Source organism: Zosterops lateralis (genome assembly GCF_965231275.1).
Source record: "Zosterops lateralis genome assembly, chromosome: 22".
NCBI lineage: Eukaryota > Metazoa > Chordata > Aves > Passeriformes > Zosteropidae > Zosterops > Zosterops lateralis.
In genome coordinates, this window is record NC_139782.1 from 601388 (window position 1) to 621883 (window position 20496).

Below are 20496 nucleotides of genomic sequence, written 5' to 3' on the forward strand. Positions count from 1 at the left end.
CATCAAAACGGAAGTGTTGGGGGATATTGGGACTGGGACAGCCACTGTCAGGGGGAGAATACTGGGGATGAGGCAGCCACTGGCAGGGAAGGAGTCTGGCATATGGAGGGGTTCACACGTCCTCCCCCTCAGTAATCACCGCCGTGCCTCGGACATGGGGAAACCGGATCCCAGGGGGTCCCTGCGCTGCCCTAAAAATAGGAATCCACGGCGAGGGGGTGGGACACCGACATCCCCCACCCCCCCACAGCATTTTTCCGCGGGAAGCTCCAATTTCAAAGCACCGAGAGAGGCGGCCGAGGCCCCCCGCAAGTCCCCCCCGCGCCCCGGCCATAAGCGCAGCGACCTTTCCAGTCCTTATCCTCCTTCCCGGGGTGTGGGGGGTGACTGCGTGTGCCCTCCCCCCCAAAATTCCTCTCCCTCCGCTTCTGTTTCAATGTTATCCCGGCTTTTATGTTATCCCGGCTTGCTTTTTTTTTTTTTTTTTTTTTTTTTGCCTGCTTTTCTCTATTTGCCCCGGGGCAGCACCATCACGTGAGATCGGCCCCTGCTGGTCGCGGCTGCCGGGGGCGCACTGGTGTCGGTTGGTGCCGGACACGCACCCCCCAGGCCCGACCTTTGCCTCACATCTCGTCCCCGAACTGGGGGCTAGATTTTGGGGGGGGGGGGGGGGTGGAGGTTTGGTTTACAGGAGGCGGCGCTCGCTCTCTCTCGCTACCCCTGGATTTTTTTTTTCCTGCGGTTGTTCGGGAAGGTGGAGCCTGGGGCCGCCCCCGCGGGCAGGTGCCGGATGGCGGCGGGGACTCTTGCCCCCTGCCCTTCCGACTCCCAGCAGGAACTCCCGTACGCCCCCCAAAACAGCTCCCCGGCCGGGGGGGTTCCTCCGGCCACCGACCTGGTGCTGGGGGCCACGGCCGGGTGCTTGGCCTGCTTCCTCACCAACCCATTGGAGGTGGTGAAGACGCGGCTGCAGCTGCAGGGCGAGCTGCAGGCGCCGGGCACGTATCCCCGGCCCTACCGCGGAGTGCTGCGGGCGGCCGTGGCCGTGTGCCGGGCGGACGGGCTGTGGGGACTGCAGAAGGGGCTGGCGGCCGGGCTGCTCTACCAGGGGCTCATGAACGGCGTCCGCTTCTACTGCTATTCCCACGCCGAGGACGCCGGCTGGACAGGGTATACCGGCGGGACTGTGGCCGCCGGGGCCGCTGCCGGGGCGGTGGGAGCCATCGTGGGTAGCCCCGCGTACCTGGTGAGTGCTGCTCTGCCCCAAAGGCCGTGGAGTGTGCGTGTGGGGGTTTTTTGGGGACCCCCCCCCCGAAAAGGTTCGGCATCTTGGCTGCATCCTATAAACACTGGCTTGGTGCATTTTCTCTTCCCCTGCTTCGCTTCACCACCCACCCCCAATGTGGGGCCGTGCTGTGCATGCTCTCTCCCTGCTTTCTTCCCCAAATCACCCTCAGAAAACCAGCACAGAACTCCCCCATAAGGAAATGACCCCAAAAGAAATTGCGGGGGTTTCCTCCCCTCCCATTTTAGAGGATTCTTTGAGGTTGCAGAGCTCCAGCAGTAGGTGTTTGCAAGGTCCCTTTGAGGTGAGAGGGGTAAAAGAAACAGGATTCAAAGTCGGGAGTTACCACTTGGCTACTCAGCTGTGTCCCCCACCTCTGTCGGAGGAGCTGAAACTTCCCCTCAAAATCTGCCGAGAAGAAGATGGGGGGACCACAGCCAATCCCAGCGGGGGCATTGGAGGGTTTTGTCACCTGGCATTGTCCCCCCCCCCCAAGGTCAAGACCCACCTCCAAGCCCAGACACTGTCAGCCATGGCCGTGGGCCACCAGCACAACCATGAGGTGAGTGGGGACAGGGTTGGAGTGGGGGGACACAGAGGATTTGGTGGGACCTTGTCCGTGCATGCTCCAGGCCCCAGTGGGGATGATGCTATTTTGGTCAGCAGGAATTTAAAGCTGTTGTTTGGCCGCTTGGCCCTGTAATGATGCTATAAATAACAGTGTGAGAACAGAGGGCGTGTGACAGGCACGTGGGGCTGTGATACCGAATCCAGAGAATTCAGACCCCCCTGAGATCTTTCCAAAGCCAATAGTGGCTTTGTGTCACCAATGACCAGCAGTGGTGGGAAATTTTGGCCAGGTGGGATGCACCATTCCCATTTTCTCCCGTTTTCCCCAATTTCCTCTCTTCCCCAGAGCATCTCCAGTGCTTTCAAGAGCATCTACCAACAGCACGGGGTGGTGGGGCTGTGGCGGGGAGTAACGGGCGCCGTCCCCCGTGTGACAGTGGGCTCAGCTGTGCAGCTCTCCACCTTTGCCTCCGCCAAGGACTGGGTCTGTGAGCTCCAGGTGAGCAGGAAATATGCCGGATCCGGCTGCCACCGGCCCCCCGTGCTCCCTTTTATTGTTGGGAAGAGCTGATGCCGGCACTTCCTGCAGTGGTTCAGGAAGGGCAGCTGGGCGGCAGTGCTGGCGGGGGGCATGGTGAGCAGTGTGGCTGTGGCTGTGGCAATGACACCTTTTGACGTGATCAGCACCCGTCTCTACAACCAGCCGGTGCACGCCGACGGCACAGTAAGGCCATTCCGGATACGGCACAGGGGACACACCACTTTTCCCAGGATTGCATCTGGCAGGGGTGCACAGCTGGCTCCTCTCTCCCCAGGGCAAGCTCTACCGAGGTTTTTTGGATTGTATTCTGCAAATCTCCAACAAAGAGGGGTTGTTGGGCTTGTACAAGGGCATCGGCGCCGTCTACTTCCGCCTTGGCCCCCACACCGTCCTCAGCCTCTTCTTTTGGGACAAGCTCAGGAACATGGTTCAGCATTAGCAGCCCCAGGGCTGTAGGACAGATCCTGCCACCACCACCACCAATGTTAATAAAGAGGTTTTTCTATTTTTGGTGTTGTTTTGGGGTCTTTGGGGTGGTGCAGATGGGGGCCAGGACCTGAAATGCTGCAGTGCCTGGGTGGAGAGGAGAATGGCAGTTGCTGGGGTGGAGGGAGGTTAAAGGTGCTGGTGGTCCCTGAGCTGCTCCATGTGCATCACATCCCTGTTCTCCTAATTTTCACCTCCATAGGGCAGCTGGAGCCCCAGCCAGAGGAGATGAGCTCCAGCTGCCCTGGCTTGCCCCAGTAATGATTTACTAGCCGGGGGAGGGGGGGCACTCCCCGCCTCCGCCCGGCGGACCTTGGAGCCAGGGCCTGGCTACGCTGTAGCTTCTCTCCATCTAAAATGTTTTCCCTGGGGTCCTGGTTCCCAGCATTGCCCGGGCTGGCGTGGGGCTGGGCACTGCTGGATGCGCTCCTGCAAGGTGAGATCCCCCGAGGGTAGCCTGGGGACAGCCCCGGGGACACCAGTGACCCACTGCTGCCTTTCCCCACAGGGCTGGTGGGTGCTTGTGCTGTCTCGGTGCTCTGCAGCCTCCTGAAGGTTTATCTCTACATTCAATGTGCGAAGTAAGCACCAGCCCTTCTCCCCTCTGGGGAGAAAGTTGGGTTTGGGGATCTGATTTTGGGATCTGCTGTTGGGCGGTGGCTCTTGGCACCAGGGGGGTGCAGGGTAGGAGCTGCAGCCTCTGCTGCAAAGCACAGAGAGTGGTGTCACTAAGGCTTGTCACCCCATTTTGGGTGACATCCCCCCTGGTTCAGCATTCCCCCCCTGCTGTCCCCAGCAACCCGGAGAGGCAGGCGGAGAAGGAAGCGATTGCAGCGCAGCGGCCCTTGCTGGAGCTGCTGCATGTGCTGGTGCTGACTGGTGTCCTGGCCCTGGTGGGCTCCCGTGTGGCCGCGCTGGTGGTTCTGGAGTTCTCCCTGCGTGCTGTCTCCACCATCCTCTCCCTCGGCAAGGTGAGATGGCATGGGGGAAACTGAGGCACAGTGGGGTATGGTGTGGATGGAGCTGGGAAATTGGGAATTTGTTTAGCGCCCACAAGGGGCTCTGGTGTGGAGGGGGCCCTCTGCACCTCAGCCAGCTGTCCCCAGGTGGGCAGGAAGCCAATGGCCCCCTGGCTGGTCCCAGTGTGGGCACAGGCCTAGGGCAGTGCCTGTCTCCTGTGCTGGCACTGTTCGACACCTCTAGTTCTGGAACCTCCATGTAACTGAGCAGCTGGAGTGTGTCCAGAGGTTGGAACAGGGCTGTGAAGGGGCTGGAGCCCCAGGAGCAGCTGAGAGAGCTGGGAAAGAGGCTCAGCCTGGAGAAAAGGAGGCTCAGGGGGAACCCTGTGGCTCTGCACAACTCCCTGACAGGAGGGGGAAGCCAGGTGGGGGTTGGGCTCTGTTCCCAGGAAACAAGGGACAGGATGAAAGGAAATGGCCTCAGGCTGAGCCAGGGGAGGTTTAGACTGGATATCGGGAAAAATCCTTCATGGGTAGGGTGCTCAGGCACTGGCATAGGCTGCCTAGGGCAATGGTAGAGTCATCGAGTCATTGTCCTGGAAGGGGTTCAACAAGTGTTTGGATGAGGCACTTAGGACATGTTTAGAGGTGAACACAGCACGGCTGGAGGAACAGTTGGGCTCGTTGATCTTGGAGGTCTTCTCCAAGCTCACCGATTCCATTAGCCCCCCCCACTGCTTTGCAGGGTGCCCACAGCAGCCAGCTCTACCTGCTGTGCCAGTACTCGCTGGGCTGCGGGGTCTCTTGCGGCCTCAGCTTCCTGCTGGAGGGGGCTCCGCACCGCAGCTGGAACCTGGCGCTGGCAGCGGGGCTGGCGGGGCTGCTGGCGCTGCACGCCCGGCGCCTGGCCCGGCACGTCTGCACCCTGTACGAGCTGCACAGCCGGGCACGCTACTGTGGTATCTGCATCCTGCTGCTGGCCGCGGGGCACGGCATCCCGCGCCTGCTGCGCAACGCCCTGGCCCTCACCTTCGCTGTGGCTGACCTGGCTGCCGTGGAGCTCATCAACCGTGATTTCCTCTCCACGGGCGAGGCCGTGCGCTTCTGGACCCCGCTGACCATCTGCTATACCCTATTGGTTGTCTACATGCAGGGTGGGTGGGGGGCTGGCCCACTTCAGGGGGTTCTGAGGGGCACATGCGGCTCCATGGGGTATGTTAGGGGTGTAATGGGGGGTATGTGAGATATACTCAGGCTGCATGGGGTCGCTGGAGGACATCTGGGGCTGTATAGGGGCAGATGGGAGGTTGTGGGCATGTGGGCAGAGTATATGGAGTGTCCTGGGGCTATACAGGGGGTACATAGGGTGTCCCTTAGGCTGTATAGGTGGTATATATAGTACATGCTGGAGGTGTATAGAGCCCATTATGAGGCATGCTGGGGGTCTGTAAGGCGGTATATGGTACATTCTGGGGATACATAAGGGTGGGTATATGGGGCATCCTGGGGGTCTGTAGGGGGTTTATGTATATACATTCCAGGTGTTCATAGAAGGTACTGGGGATGTATAGAAGGTACATGGGGTGCCCTGGGACTGTATAGGGGGTACATCGGATGTACTGGAGGTGTATATGGGCTACATGGGCTATATGTGAAGCCACCCTATGCTTGGTGTCCCCATTGTGGGGCTGCGGAGGTCTGAGTGTCCCCACGGTGGCTCCCCAATGCCATGTCCTCACAGAGGAGTCTCGGCAGAGCACGGGCAGAGGGCTGGTGTTCCGGACTGTGGTGGTGCGGATGGGTGGCCTCTTCATCCTACTCCTCACCGTGGGTCGATGGACTGACATCCTGCACATCTTCGTGTCACTGCTGGGGGAGCTCTGGTGTCTGCTCCGCTCTGGGGTCCTGCTGGAGTCATGCTGGAGGCAGGTGAGAGGAGGGACACCTCCCTGTCACAAAGTGGGGGTGAGGGCTGGCAGCAGCCCCGAAGCCACGGTGAGAGGCCTTTCGGCTTCTCTCTTTCCATCCCTCACAGGATTTTGACCAGCAGCCTCACTTGGACAGTTTGTTGGGATCCAGATCGGAGGAGATGTCCCGATAAGTCACAGGGTGTAACCAGACAGCAGAAACTCAGGGTGGCTTCGCTGGGCATCCCCAGAAGCCCCCCATCACAGATCCCCCATGGGGACTAAGGAAAAAAGGGCTCCTGGAAGGCATCCAACCCTATTCCATGGGATGGAGGAGGTCGGGGGGAAGACTCATGTTGCCTCTGGTTTTTAAGGGACCCTGTGATGTGTTGCAGCACTACTGGGGTTTGTTCTCTGGTCCCAGTGGGATTGCAGGATGCTAACAGATGTCCCATCCTTGCTGGCTGCAGGGCCATACTGTCAGGGGCCTCCAGGGGGTTATAAATATCAGAAAATAAATTTTTTTCCAGCAAAATCCATGGGTGGAGTAATCTGGGGTCCCATTGTATGAGAAAGGCACTTCGGGGGGTGGCGGTGCAGGTTTTTGAGGGAGGTGGGTAGAATTCCTCCTTGGGAAGGGAAACTGAGGCAATGGAGTGGGGTGACCCTCTGGCTGGGAAGTGCTGTGCCAGGGGGCAACAGGCCCTGTGAAGGTGGAGTGCAGTTTGGGGAAGGGGGTTCAGGCTGCCTGGGCATGGACCTTCAATGCAGGGGGGGGGGGGAGCAGGAGGGAGTCTGGGGTGTTTGGGGCACTGAGGGCTCTTTAGGGGTTTATGGGGCATGCTTGGGCTCTAGGGGCCACATGGGTGTCCTGAGGATGCATAGAAGACATATGGGGCATTTTGGGGATGGAGCTGTATGGGGGGTAACTAACTGGGGCTGTATTGGAGGATAGGGGTTATCCTGGGGGCATATGGAGGTGTTATGGCTGTATTGGGATACACAGGCACACCGGGTGTGTGTGGGGGGCTCACGGGGCACCCCTTGGAGTTGAGTGCCCTGAGGGTGTGTGGGGCTCTCAGAGGGGTCCATAGGAAGACCGGGAGGGCATAACCCGAGACCATATAAAGGCACCCTGAGGAGAGAAAGAGCACCGTTGGAGCACTTTAGGAAGCGTGGGGCAGTCGAGGGGTGAACGGGGCACCCTAAGGCCATATGGCCGCCTCTTCCTCCGCCCGGGGGTGTGGGGCAGGCAGGGGGGAGGAGGAAGGGAGGTGGAAGAGGAGGAGGAGGAGGAGGGAGGAAGGGGCGGTGATGCCGGGCGGTTCTGCCTTCCCGCTGCCCCCGCCGCGCCCGCGGAGCGCACGGAGGGACTCGCACCGCCTCCCCAGGTAGGGGACGGGGATAGAGTCATCCCCGAGGGGCTGCAGGGCCACCTCCGGGGAGGCGATACCCCCCCCCTCCCCTGGGCAGAGAACCTCACCCGCAAGGTACGACCGGCCCAGGTAGGGGACGGGGACCACCCTCAGGTAGGGACCACCCCAGGTGTGGGATGGGGACCCCCCGCCAGGAGGGGACAGGGGACACCCTAATATGGGACACAGGACCCCACACGTGGTGGGATTAGGACCACAGTCACCCTGGGATGAGACAAGGGGACCAAGAACCGTCCCCACGGAAGGGACTGGGGACTCTCTCGGGGAGGGGATGGGGTGCTCCCAGCAGGGGGACAGGTGGGGCCACCGCCCCATAGGGGAAAGCGCACTGCCAGGTAGGGGACAGGGAGCTGTGGGGCTGCACGCTGGGACACAGGGGATGCCGGGGAAGCCGGCTGCAAGGCCCCCGCCCAGGTAAGTGACAAGAGGACAGTGAGATCACTCAGGATGCGGAGAGAAGAGACACAAAGCGTTGTGTATCCCCATCCCATCCCTTTTTATTTGAGCGTCCTCGGAGCACCCTCTGAGAGGTCCCTAGGGCAGGGGACAGAGTTGAGGTACAGCGCTAGAGGGCTGTGTCCCATCCCAGGTTTGGGGGTTGTGGGGATACCCTACATGTGGCCCTATCTCCATCAATCCCACCTGATGTCCCATCCCAGGAGATTTTAGGGAAACCAGGGGGGTCCTTTTGAGTGTGGCCTTGGCCACCCCAAACCAGGATAGAGCTACATGGGGAGGGGGGGACCCCCATTAATGCACTTCTCGAGCCTCGACCAGCCCTATGGCCCCCGGCTGGGGGGAATCTGGGGGGTGCCGCCACGGGGCCGCCGGGATCCCGACAGCCCCAGCACAAAGAAGAATGCGATGAGCACATGGTTCCCATTAACCCCGGAGAATTTTTTTTTTTTTCTTCTTTTTTAGATTGGGTTTTCCACAGCTCTGCTGGGGAGGAGGAAAAGCGGCGGCTCTGGCGGGTGAGGGGCTGGACGAAGGCCGGTAGCCTGCGGGGAGGGAGGAAAAAAAAGAGGGAGCAAAGTGCTCGGGGTTCTTTCTCCTCTTTAATCCCTTCCCTGCTTGAGTCAGAGGCTGAAGTCACCGGCTGGAACATCGCAAAGCTTTTCCCCCACCTCGGGAAGTCTCTCTGCCCCCTAAAATGATGTGCTGACCCCCACGAGTGGGATTTTTGGGGAACAGAGCTGCATGAGACCAGGAACTCATCACACAGGTATTTTTCAAGCTGCTGATTCACCTCAGGGATGAATCCTGCTTCACCAACACAGCACCCTGACTAAAGCCTCAGGGTTCCCCTCCCCCCCACTCCCCCAAAAACCATTCCATTTGGGAAGGGGAAGCTTCACTACAGCTGCTTTTCCCTTTGGGAAGTTGGATAAAAAGCCTTTTTCCTTCCTGAGTAGGGTTTCTCGGGGTCAGGCAAATCCTGCCTGTGCTGCCGGGTGCTGCTCAGGGGATGTGTCAATGTCAGGGATGTGGTGATTCACAGCACCATGCATCAGTTTTCCCACCTGGAAAAATAAAAGGGGGGATGCGCAGAGCTGGAAGCGATTGGCAGGGAATTGGGGGTAAGGAGGGAGGGAATGGGGATGTAGAAAGATTCCAAAAAAGGGGTTGCAAAAGCAAAATTCCATTGCAGCTCTCTTTTTAAAAAGGAAAGATTGGTATTTCCTGCTGTGCATGGGGAGTTTAATCCCAGGTGGGTGGGAGCAATAAGAGGAAATACAGGGGATTCAAATGCTTATGAAAAGGTGGGATTTGGCCACAGAGGTGTGAAAACGGGAGATATCAGTTGCTGCCTCACCTGGACTCTGTACCCTGTGTCCTCCCAGGCATGAGACCATTTACTGCTGTGACGTGGGATGGGGACATTTGTTCCTTCTCCCTTTCCGGGAGGAGGGAGGCAAGTTGATGCTGAAGGGCAACACGGCTCAGGAGCTGCCAGTAGGCCTGTGAGTTTTACTCTTTTTCTTTCTTATTTTCCCTAGAATCAACCCCCAATCCAGCCCTTCCATGGCTTCAGCGATGTTGCCAGGGAAAGTGGAGAAGAGAATCGCTTCATCTGTCTTCATCACCCTTGCACCACCACGGAGGGATGTAGCCACCAAGAAGAAAACCCAACGGGAGCCACAGCCAGATGGTCCTGAGGTCCCTGGCACCCATCACCCCCAGATCCTGCTGTCACCCCCCATGTTGCCCAGTGGAGGTGAGGGGTGTCCACAGGGGGCTGTGAGCAGTGTGGGAGGATGGTGATGGGGCTGAGGAGGCTGTGGAGATACTTTGCCAAAGAATGCACATGTGGAAGGGAATGTGGGGCTATTTTTTGGGGGGAGTTATTCCCCAAATCCCTGCACCCATACCAGCATGGATCTGGCTCCTGGGGATGGGCTGTGTTTGCTCTCCATTGCCAGGTGCTTATCGGCACTGTTTGTCCCCTCTTGCCTCGATGGCATTTGCTTTTGGGGCAGGTCAGTGAGCACTGCTGCAAAGCTGTTGGGGTGTTACTGTGACAGACTGTTATTGTGATTCAGTGTTACTTGACATTATTGACCCTCTAAACCCCCCACGTCTGTCTGTTGCTGCAGAAACCCACCCGGTGGCCCCCGTACCTTCATCCCCACCACTCCTCCCCCTCTCTGAAGTGCCCCAGCCCTTGTCCATGGAGGCACTGGGTCTGGCACTGCAGCAACTGGACCTTGCAGCACCCACCACCCTCCAGGTGAAGATAACAGAGTGCAGTCCCCCCAGTGCCTCAGTTTCCCCACCTGCAGGAGTATAACTAACATGGCTTTGCCCTTCCCCACTTGCCAGGCCCCTTCCACCTTCCCTGCTAAATTGAAGCCACCCACATTTTGCCAGGAGCAAGCAGGCAAGCAGCAATGGCAGGATGCAAATGGGTATCCAGAGAGGGACAGCTCCAGAGGTAAGGGGAGATCCAGCTGTGCATGGGCTCATCACCACTTAGGGAAACTGAGGCATGCAGCTCCCAGCCACTCTCCCTGCTTCTTGCAGACATCTGTGCCTTCTGCCACAAAGTGCTGGGCCCCCGGGAGCCAATGGTTGAGGCGATGCGGAAGCAGTACCATCCTGACTGCTTCACCTGCCGCACGTGCCACCGACTCCTGGCTGGGCAGCACTACTTCCAGAGAGATGGGTGCCCCATGTGCGACACCTGCTTCCAGGTACTCATCTTCCTTTGGGTAAAACCGGCACCCTCAGAACATCCCTTGGGATGTGGGCTGGTATCTCATGGCATGTGTTCCCTAAACTCCAGGCCACGCTGGAGAAATGTGCCAAGTGCCAGAGGCTGATCACAGAGCACATTGTCCATGCCCTGGGCAAGGGCTACCACCCCAGCTGCTTCTCCTGCGCTGCCTGCAGCCAGGCCATTGGCACTGAGAGCTTTGCCGTGGATGGGCAGGGTGACGTGTACTGCGTGCCCGACTTCTACAGGTTGGCAATGGGCAAGCGTCTCCCACACTGGGAGTTGGGTTCAGCTCATCCCTGTCACCCCGTGGGGCTCACGCTGCTCCTGTTTGCTCCATCAGGAAATATGCTGCAGTGTGCAGCGCCTGCAAACATCCCATTGTCCCCCGTGAGGACAAGGACACCTACAAGATCGAGTGCCTGGGACGCAGCTTCCATGAGAGCTGCTACTGCTGCGAGGTATGGCCCGGGGGGCTGGGGTGCCCCCAAAGTCAAGGGGGTGGCACTGAGCCTTAGCTGAGCATGGACACAGGGATGGCAGCACCCATGGCTATTTTTCAGCCCATAGTTTATCTTACAAGTAATGGGGAGAGGGAAAATAAATAAATTGGGTGGTGGTGATGATAATGTGTTTGGAGAACTTCAGTTTTGCATGCTTTTGATGTAATTTGTCACTTTTTTAGAATGCTGGTAGGTTTTGTGGGGAAATGCAACAAGGGACCCCTAAAAGGTGGCTTCTTTTTCCCTTCTTGTTCCCAGAGCTGCAGGATACCCCTGTCACTGGAGCTGACAGAGAACGGGTGCTACCCCCTGGATGACCACCTTCTCTGCAAGTCCTGCCATGTCCGCTGGCGCAATGAGTCATCCTGCTGAGACCCTGCAGCTCATCAACCTCTTCCAGTGCCAGGCACCAAAGAGGGGGTGCCTCCAGTGAGATGTGCCCCATGGCTGACCCTGGGTGCCTGCTGCACCCCCAAATTACTGCAGAACTGGATTTTCATCACGAAAATATCCCCAGGACCCTGACCTCATGGGCTGGCAGGGTGGAGAATTGTGGATATGTCCCAGCACAGCTCTGCGCTCGTGATGAATATAAAATGCCCTGACGAAGCAGCAATGAGGAGTGGAGGTTTTATTCCTTATTTCTTTTTTAAAACTCCTTTTTTAAGGCCGGTTTGGTTTTCTTGGGTGGTGTTTCTTTTTTCTCGAGCTTCCTTGGGGTTTCACTGAAATGTTTCTCTCTATGGAGAGCAGGCACTGATTTAGTTATTCACAGTTAAATAAAACCCCAAAGTTTAAAAACTCTCATTCCTTTTGTTCACCCTGCATTCCAAACCTATCAAATTCAAATTTAAAAATAAGGAAAAGAAGCCGGTTTTGGATTTTCTAGATGTGGCAAGTTGAGTCACTCAGGTCCATAACAGTTGGGTGTAGCAATGTGGCAGATGCTGCTGTCACCTAGAGGAGCGCCAAGTGGGGTTTTTTTGATGTGGATATGGGTCTGGCGATGCTTCGTGGTGTTGATAAAAGGGGGGATTTTTTTGCTGACTATCTATTCCGGAGCCGGCAGAGGGCAGCCGGAGCACAAATTCCTCCATCGGGCAGCAAAACAGGTAAAAGTGTCCCGCAGGGCCGGGACACTGAGAAAGATGGACAGTCCGCTTTCTGCACGTTATCCAAGATTTTATCGCTCTGCTAGCAGAACCTTTTTGATCTCTTCTCAGTCCAGACCTCAAACAGCAGAAATTAGACCATTTCTCTGCATGCCCAACATCTGTGCAACCGATGATGCCGGTGCTTAGTGGTTTTCTTTGCCAGGGCGTTGCAAACCAGGCAGAGAAACTTTTTAACTTTCTTTTTAACCAAAAGTGTTTAAAAAGCCACAAATCAAGAGCAGAAAATAGCAAGAGCATATGAGATGATCCTTAATGCTTTCCTGATGGAAAATGGGAGCTGTAAACAAAGAAAACAACCACCAGACCAGCTGCTCCTGGATCACGTACATCTCCAGTGTGTGCTGTGTTTATGAGTGAAGGGGTTAATGATGGTTAATTAATCACATCAATAACTATTTCCTGACGACTCTTCCCTGTCTACAAAGCTGGTTACTCAGTGTTCATTACTGAGCATCTCCAGGCCATCAATCAGGTCATAACTTGCTTCAAACATATTTATTAAAAAGTTGTGATCTGTCCTGGTCACTTAAGTTGGTGGCTTTGGGTCTGGTTGGGTGGGAACTCCTTGTTCCATGCCAAGGAATTCCCATGCTCCAAGTCAGTTCTCAAGTTTCCAAAACTTCTTGTATTGTGAGGAAAATCTGGCATCAAAATTATGCCAAAAAAGTAAAAAGATGTGGCAGTGGCCAAAGAGAGAAGGAAAAAGAAGGCCCAGAGGACAAAGGGCTGCTTGGTTTTTTGTAATATGGATATATTTCCACTCAAGGTTTTTGGGGAGGATGGAAGTGCAATGCTGAGAGGTGTTTTGGATGTGTTATTGCAAGCTGCACTACTCTTCCACAGAGGACTGGTGGGAAGGAGTTGGGTATTTCCCTCTTGGAGCCTTCTAGCATGGGCTGTTGGCACTGGGACTGCAGAATTTTTGGCTGGAGATGGGCAGGGAAATGCTTTTATTTACAGGCAGCCTTGGAGAAGGTCCTGGAAAGCAAGGAGAAAGGAAAGGCGCTGCTGGAGATTTTGGCAGCATGGTGAAGGGATGTAGTGTGGTCAGATCTGGCATGGTTTTTCAGGAGTGGAGGGTAACAAGGGGCAGGGATACATGGACACAGGTAAGAGGATAAAAAGGCGGATTTAAGCTGTCTTCTTCCCGGATAAAGGGAGAAGCACTACGAGCTGAGGCGTGGGGAGCATTGCTTTGCCTGAAAAGCACAGCCCCATGTTTTCCCTTGGGAGGAGCTTTAGGAATTTTGAGCTGCACGCAAGATATCCTGCAGGAGCTGGATCCTGTCCTGCTGCTGAGCAAATGCAGATGGGCTGCAATGGCTCAGCCTCTCCTTGGGCTCCTCACCCTGTCATGAGCATTTGTGCAAGCACCCAGGTCTGCAAAAATAAACAAACCACACATCCTGCCTTGAAAAATAACATTTGGTGGGGGGCTGGGCTCCAAAGCCTTGTGGAGTCCCCCCCTCCCCCGGGACCACCCAGGTGTAAAACCCTCTCAAAGTCCCTCTTCTTGTCCCTGTGGCAGTGCCAAAGGGCAGAGAGGATCACAACCTTCCGAATGGCTCTAGCCCCTCCCTTGGCTGCTGCAATACGCCTGTCAGCTCTTGCAATCCCTCTTGGCAGGCTGAGGAGAGCAGGAAGGGCCTGGCTGCCTTCCAAGGAGCAGCAAATGCAAATATTTCCTCACTTCAGGCTGGGTGTGGCCCACGTATAAAATTTCTTCAGGCTTTCCCAGCAAAGGCATCCAATCTCTCACTCTGATGAGAGGCCAACTTGCTCCCAGGAATATGACGGTGTGTCTCATAAAAAAAGCCTAAAGGTTATCTTTTTACAACTCAAAGGACTGCCTGATTTTTAAAAAATAGGTTTTAAATTGAAGAAGGAGCTGCCAGACACAGCTATAGTGGTTTTAAATCAGTGGTTAAAGTGTTGCTTCATGAAATAAAAACGCTTTTTGCGGGTTCCTTTGGAAAATGGAAGATTTGTAGTGTGGTGCAAGGAAAGTGGGATGATAAAGGGGCTGGAAAAGGTGCTGTGACCAAGGTCGGGTGCTAGTGATAATTTTTCTCAAACAAGATAGAACGAGCTGCAGGAAAACTGGCTTTTTCCTTTGGTTCCCAGGTTAATGGCAGTCACATCCCAGCCAGCTCCCTGCAACATTGTTCTTCCCCACAGAGCATTCAGACCTATTTTCTGCAGTTTCCTTTGCCACAGCTAAAAAAAAAAAAAAAAATTCTTAAATGAAAAGTAGTCTTATCCTGCAGATTCTGGGAGAGGCAAAAACCAGCAGAGATTATACCAGAAACAGCCCAAGCATGGATTTCTCCAGCTCATGCAGCACAGGTGGGATGTATATTTAAAAAAAAAAAAAAAAAAAAAAAAAAAAAAAAAAAAAGGCTGTATGCTAATATTCTCCTTTCGCCCCAGTTTTCCTGGCAAAACTGAACCACCCACTGCCACAATGTAGTTTGAAAACACATTGATTTTGATAGCATGATGGAAAAGGGATGAGGTGAGTGCGCAAGCGCGTTACCAGGCTGCGAGTGCTATACTGGCTTCCTTATAAAATGAAGGATAAAAAGCCCAACCCACCCTATTTTTGAGAACAGACACAGAGCACACACCCGTGAGCAGCGTCTTACTATTTCATATCCCAGATTTCCTTCACTGTATCAGTGATTACAGCATCCTGCAGCTCTATTTCCTGATAATTAACAATTTTCACCCAGGTTTGGCTTAAGAGTGGTTTAAGTTATATCTATTTTGCTGGAATGTCCAGTAAAACAGCAGTAAAACAGTGTGACTGAGGTGTTTTATTGAAACAAAACCACGGATATTTTTCAAAGAGATTATCCCCTTTGTCAAGGCGGATAATTGACCTTGGGGATTTATCACTGAGTGGAAAAAAAGTGGAGATGGGTGGGAAATAAATATATATCATATAATTATATATCCCTTAATTCTCCATGAAGTTAAACTTTTCCTCACAGCCAAGCTGGGGAATATGCTTTAATGTCATTTATTGGATTGCTTCGTCTGAGTATGAGGTTTGGGGTTTTTTGTTTGTTTTTGGTTTGGTGATTTTTTTTGTTTGTTTGGGTTTTTTTTTGGTGTTTTTTTTGGTGTGTTTTTTTTTTTGTTTTTTTTTTTTTTTTTTTTTTTTTTTTTTTTTTTTTTTTTTTTTTTGTTTTGTTTTGTTTTGTTTTTGTTTTTTTGGTTTTTTTGGTTTTTTTCCTGAAGCGATAGAACTCTAGACAAGGAGTTAAGGACAAAGTATTTCCTGACGAAAAAGAAAAAATCCTGAAGAAAATAGATAAAATAAGGATGGAAAAGAGGTTTTGGGCTGATAAAAGGCGGTGCCGGCCAGGGCTGTCCCTCATGGCCCCTCAGGCGCTGCCCCCCGCCCCCCGTGCTCACTTCACAAAATGGCCGCCCGGCGGGGCCGCGGGAGCGCCACTGAGGCGACAAAATGGCGGCGGGCGGAGAGCGGGGGGAAGGAGAGACGAGGAGAGGCTGCGGGGCCGGAGGGGCTCTGATCCTGTGTGAATCCCCTCCGTTCGGGCGGCGGAAGCGCTGCGGGTGAAATTTGGCCTTCTTCTTACTCCCCTCTCCCTCCTGCCCTTTTCTCACCACCTTTGCAAAAGGTAGTGAAAATGGCCAGAAATGCGCGTTTTCATTCGGCCACGGCGGAGCCCCATGTCGTCTTCCCTTCACCTCACCCGCTCCCCCAGTGTTACCCGTAATAAGGTGGGGTTTTTTTTTTTTTTTTTGGTTTTTTTTTTTTTTTTTTTTTTTTTTTTCCCCCTCACAGCTGAGGGGTTTTGGCCCAGAATTGCGCTTCCCACACGCTCCCCACCCTTCCCTTCATCATCACCACACGCACCCCCAAGGTGGGTAGTTTTATGCCTAATTCTTTGCTTTTCCACCGCTTTTCTCCTTTGCAGGGGTTGAAGCCTCCATCTCCCGGTCTCCTCATAGCATGGAAAATCCCCAAAAACACTTAGAAAGAAAAAAAAAACAAAACACACACACAAAAAAAAACAAGTCCCAAACGCCCGAGGATTGATTTATTATATGAGCTGGAGTAGTATGGGAAGAAGCCATCGCTGCTCGCCTGTTCCCCAAGACAGTTTGCCTGCCATTCGCTTAATTAAAATCATATATTGGTGTGATCAGACGTGGTAATACCATTTAAAAAAACCCAAATACCGTAACATCCACACGTTGTTGGAGCCTGTAGCCAAGGTACCACACTTCTTTTTTATTGTTTTAAATATTCTTTTAATGTTGCCTTACCCTTTTTTCCTGCATCAGTGTTGTTACAGGCTATAACATTGCCTCTTATTTCTTAAAAGCTACATTCCTAAAAATACTGGGGTTTTTCCCATAGAATTGCAGATTTAGGCCCATATAGATGCTCTTTTATTTCTACTGATACAGAAATACGTGTCTATATTTATTAAATATAAATATATAAATACTGTTAAATAATTAATATTTTTATATATTACCTTTTCCCAGGGACTACTTAAAATATAAAATGAGCCCGCATACCTAAAAACTATAATTTATTATATATAATCACTGTAACTTTGGCCCATATATATATATATCTTTCATTCTATATATATATTACCTTTGTTTTCCTCCATTGGTTTCCTACTACAATGTATCCTAAAAGCAGGAGAAAAAAAAGCCATTAAAAAAAAGAAGAAAGAATAACGAAAACCAATTCATCTCTTTTTTTACAGTCCGAGATGGAAGTTTGTGCCTGAATGTTTTATTTGTTCCACAGAGATGTAGATTTTCCTTGAGAGATTTGGGAAGGATTATCTTTTTAATGAAAAAGAGGTCAAAAATACACCCAGAAAAAACAAAACCAAAACAAACAATGAAAAAGAAAGAAAAAGGAAAAAAGCACAACAAAACCAAACCGCAGTAAGTGAAGCTGCAAATGCAACCGAATAGTCCGGATGAGACAATTCATTGTACAAAAAAAAAAGGATAAGTGGAACCGCAATGGCCAGCTTTGCTGTAGATCCAGGAGGAGGGATCAGCTCCTTTATCCCACCATCTCGCGCTACAAACACCACCATTTCTCTCTCTCTCTTTTTTTTTTTTTTTTTTTTTTTTTTTTTTTTTTTTTTTTTTTTTTTTTTTTTTTTTTTTATGCTTTGTTGGGACGTTTTGTTTTTTGTTTCGAGCCAAGGCGGCTGCACCACCTCCCGAGCCGGGGCTGTGAGAGCTGTTCGAGGGCTTCACTTTTACAGACATCTATTATTTTTCCTCGGCCTTGTGCAATCCTCTCCCTTTGATTACATGGGTTCTTTTTTTTTCCCTTTCCCCTCTGCGGGTATAAAGGTTTCTCTCCTCTCTCCAGATTAACTGCTCATTCCAGAAGTTTCCACGGGGGCGGGGAGCCTCCACTGCGGCGCCTTTGCCGCAGTGCCGAGCAGAAGGAGGAGGATGCGGAGGATGCGCCACCTCGCCCTGGCTGGGAGCCTCATTCCAAGCCTCTCCCCCTTGCTCCAGCCTTGAAAGCAGAGCGCTGGGAGGTGCTTGCGACTTGGAGGGGTGGTTGTGGCGTGGGGTGTTGTTTTTTTTGGTTTTTTTTTTTTTTTTTTCTTTTTCCTCTCTAAATAAATGGAAAGCAGAGCGGTCGTTGATGGAGATGGATGAGGCAGGGCTGGCAGCGCCGGCAGCGCCGCAGCCCTGCTCCGGCGTGGCCATGGCACCGATGGCATAAGTGACCTTTCCCAGGCGGTGGGAGGGGGATTCCTCCCCGCCCCAGCATGCTCCTGCTCGGAATTCATTTTAAATAGCAGGAGTATTATTTTTTATTTTCCTTCCCCCCTCCCATTTCTCCTTCGCTTTTTTTTTTCCCCCCAAAGCTTCCTCATAATTTTTTTTTCCTGTGTGTGTTTTGAATTGCATTTTAAAATTGCCCAGCTGGAGACAAGGCTTGATTAGAGCTGGAATAATAGCTCCCTTTTATTAATAACGGGAAGGATTTACAATCGTACAGCACCTTCCTTGGAAAGCTTTCCAAACCGTTAGCAAACCCAAATTTCAGATTGTGCAGCCCTTGGCTGTGAGATGGGTAAGTATTTAATGCTGCCACCACCCAAAATCACCTTGGTGGCAAACTTCAATTTCAATTTCTCAATTTTTTTCTTAAAAAGATGACAAATTTGGTTTGGTGGTTTTTGGGTGGGGGGTGGTGGATGGGTGGTGTGGTGGGGTGTGGGTCTGGCTAAAAGCTGTAATCTAAATCTGTAGATGCAGAGTATTTGCTGTGTCCTGGGAACTGGGCTGTTCTCCTGCCAACCACGCAGCTTTCCAGAGCTGAGCTGTGGATTTGCTGCATGTCAGTTAACATCTGCTTATGGATTTTATTTATTTATTTTTAATCCATTCCCTTTTTGCAGTCCCTAAGTGACCTCCTGCAGCACTGCCTCCACTGCGGTTCCACCACAGTTTTGCACTGGAGTACTGTGTGTCCCTGTGAGCTAGAGTGACCTTGCTGGGGGAGACTGGCCCACTGAGTGATTCAGGTGCTCTACTTTGATCCCAAGTCCCTGCACCCCGTTTTTTTCCAGCACATCCCCTCACCCGGGGGGATGCTGCAGTTGTGGATTAAAGCTCTTTTATGCCTTTTTTTTTTCCTCTGTTATTTTTTCTCCTTTTTTTTTTTTTTTTTTTTTTTTTTGTTTTGTTTTGTTTTGTTTTGTTTTGTTTATTTGGGTTTTTGTGTTTGTTTTATTTCCAAGGGAAAAAAATGTATTTTTTATGTAACCTCTTTCCAGGGCAGATTCCTACAGACTACTCTGGGATCCAGGAGTCACCCAGGCAGTGTGATCAGGCCTTGCCAGAGGGACAAGGCTTGCCGCCTGCAAGTGTGTGTCCAGTCTGCATGTCACAGACGAGCCGCGCAAACCCACAGTGGTTACCTCATTCTGCAGAGTATGAGTGGGTTTCAGGGCTTCCCCTTCCCACTGCTTGCTGGTTCACAAAGACTGATGCTTCTGGAAAAAGCTCTGCCTTGTGCCCTTTAAAATAAATAAATAAAGTGGCACCGCTGTGGATTAGTCATCCTTATTTTTGAAGGAAGCTGTTTGCCAGCATTGTCCATATCACGCATGTGCATGTGAAAGAGGAACTCCAGAAGGCTGGTAATGTGCTCTGCTCGGTGCTCCTTGGAGCTCAGCCACTCGGGCTTCGTTGAGCTGCTCCTGGCAGGTGGAAAAACAGACAGACCAGCTTTCCAGACATTTCCCTCCTTTTTTTTTTCAGTGCTGGAGTCTGCATTGGCAGGTGTGCAAATGTGGAGATTGTAACAGCAGCAAGTGAGGATGGATGAGCTGTTTTCTGGGGTCACATCCAACTCCAGAGAAGAAACCCTGGTGATTTATAATTTTTGTCTTGTCTCTGTTAGGTTTTACTCTGAACTCCACTCTATCTTGTGAGAAGACCAAGTTTGACCCTTCTGGCTGCTAAAAATGGTTCTGTTTTTAAACCTGGATTCTTTTTCCCTTCCCTGTGGTCATGCAGAAGAGCAAGCGGTGCAATTAAACAGTACAGCAAAGGGCAGCTCCCTCCCCCTTTCCCTTTCAAAAAATCCAGAGTTGTGTGTCTTGAAATGCTGCATAGGCAGAAAACATACAAAGCCCTTGTCAGCATTGTGCTGATGTGTGGCATGTTAAAAAAATACACACAAAAGGGGTGGGGAGAGCGGGTGCCTACAGGGAGCAAAACTGTGGGGCCCCTTTCCCTCCAAGCCTACAGACCTATGTGGGATAGGCTATTCCTCCTAATTTTGCTAGGCAAAGGCAGTGGAGGTCGGAGGGAGCATTGAACATCTTAAGTGGTGTTTGATGAAGATCAGGGTCCCTTTGAATCACATTTTTTTCCTCTGTGAACTTGCTCCTGTGAGATGCAGCTGGTTTATTACTCCATTCCTCAAAGTCCTGCTCACTGGCTGGGAGAAGGGAAACCCCACTTCCTTACTGAGTGTCATTTCTTTTGATGTGTTGCAAAGGTAATAAGAAGCACCTGGTGCTGGTCTCTGCCAGGTCATATATGATTTGGAGGCACAGCTTCCCGCAGTCATTAGTGCACAGGGAGTGCTGGGGGTCATTAGCCACCCTTACTGAGGATATAGCATCAGGATTCCGTGGATGCCACTGGCTGACCCAGCTCTGGAGAAGTCTCTTACGAGAAATTATTTCGCTGACTGGTTGCTGCAGGGATTTCTAGCACAGCCTTCTTTCTGGCCAAAATTAGGCACAGGGTGGGGATGAGGTGGCCAGGCCAGATTTCATATCCTGCTCCCTGTGGTAGGTGTGTAAACAGTGGCTGTAGCTCCTGTGCCTAAAGCCTTGTTTGGAACAAACCAGTGTGGACAGAGATTTTGA

At 52.4% G+C, this 20496-nt stretch overlaps 3 protein-coding genes and 1 long non-coding RNA gene across 9 annotated transcripts; all 4 read left to right on the forward strand.

The window, feature by feature from the left end:
* Positions 1-334: 334 nt before the first annotated feature.
* On the forward strand, positions 335-2852 carry SLC25A34 (solute carrier family 25 member 34; the record flags this gene model as incomplete). Of its 3 annotated transcripts, none has more annotated exons than XM_083877089.1 (5): positions 335-1246; positions 1782-1847; positions 2202-2354; positions 2540-2579; positions 2671-2852. In XM_083877089.1, the coding sequence occupies exons 1-5, from the start codon at positions 791-793 to the stop codon at positions 2850-2852; spliced, it is 897 nt and encodes a 298-aa protein (XP_083733215.1). In that variant the 5' UTR covers positions 335-790. The 3 variants fall into 3 exon arrangements, with proteins under 3 accessions (XP_083733215.1, XP_083733216.1, XP_083733214.1); XM_083877088.1 differs by having other exon boundaries at positions 353-1246; positions 2445-2579; XM_083877090.1 differs by lacking the exon at positions 2540-2579 and having other exon boundaries at positions 343-1246.
* Positions 2853-3129: 277 nt separating this feature from the next.
* Positions 3130-6283, forward strand: TMEM82 (transmembrane protein 82). Its single transcript, XM_083877087.1, has 6 exons — positions 3130-3318; positions 3391-3463; positions 3679-3853; positions 4587-4995; positions 5583-5770; positions 5877-6283. Exons 1-6 carry the CDS (start codon positions 3240-3242, stop codon positions 5940-5942), a joined length of 990 nt encoding a protein of 329 aa, XP_083733213.1. The 5' UTR covers positions 3130-3239; the 3' UTR covers positions 5943-6283.
* A 116-nt stretch (positions 6284-6399) lies between these two features.
* On the forward strand, positions 6400-11687 carry FBLIM1 (filamin binding LIM protein 1). Its single transcript, XM_083877085.1, has 9 exons — positions 6400-7139; positions 8106-8409; positions 9185-9402; positions 9782-9915; positions 10008-10119; positions 10209-10378; positions 10471-10649; positions 10745-10862; positions 11163-11687. The coding sequence occupies exons 3-9, from the start codon at positions 9210-9212 to the stop codon at positions 11274-11276; spliced, it is 1020 nt and encodes a 339-aa protein (XP_083733211.1). The 5' UTR covers positions 6400-7139; positions 8106-8409; positions 9185-9209; the 3' UTR covers positions 11277-11687.
* A 3295-nt stretch (positions 11688-14982) lies between these two features.
* Positions 14983-19290, forward strand: LOC310918147. 4 transcript variants are annotated; one of them, XR_014591603.1, is made up of 5 exons: positions 14983-15726; positions 16027-16327; positions 16834-17637; positions 18511-18636; positions 18889-19290. It is a non-coding gene; the product is annotated as an uncharacterized lncRNA (long non-coding RNA). The 4 variants fall into 4 exon arrangements; XR_014591604.1 differs by having other exon boundaries at positions 16834-17020; XR_014591605.1 differs by having other exon boundaries at positions 16878-17020.
* Positions 19291-20496: the final 1206 nt, after the last annotated feature.

What these genes read in the sequence shown, in the direction of transcription:
- TMEM82 (XM_083877087.1), top strand. Translation starts at nt 3,240, where the DNA reads ATGTTTTCCCTGGGGTCCTGGTTCCCAGCATTGCCCGGGCTGGCGTGG. An exon ending in CCATCCTCTCCCTCGGCAAG is followed by an intron (nt 3,854 to 4,586) that starts GTGAGATGGCAT and finishes ACTGCTTTGCAG; the next exon opens with GGTGCCCACAGCAGCCAGCT. An exon ending in ATTGGTTGTCTACATGCAGG is followed by an intron (nt 4,996 to 5,582) that starts GTGGGTGGGGGG and finishes ATGTCCTCACAG; the next exon opens with AGGAGTCTCGGCAGAGCACG.
- FBLIM1 (XM_083877085.1), top strand. Translation starts at nt 9,210, where the DNA reads ATGGCTTCAGCGATGTTGCCAGGGAAAGTGGAGAAGAGAATCGCTTCA. An exon ending in CAGCACCCACCACCCTCCAG is followed by an intron (nt 9,916 to 10,007) that starts GTGAAGATAACA and finishes CCCACTTGCCAG; the next exon opens with GCCCCTTCCACCTTCCCTGC. An exon ending in TGTGCGACACCTGCTTCCAG is followed by an intron (nt 10,379 to 10,470) that starts GTACTCATCTTC and finishes CCTAAACTCCAG; the next exon opens with GCCACGCTGGAGAAATGTGC.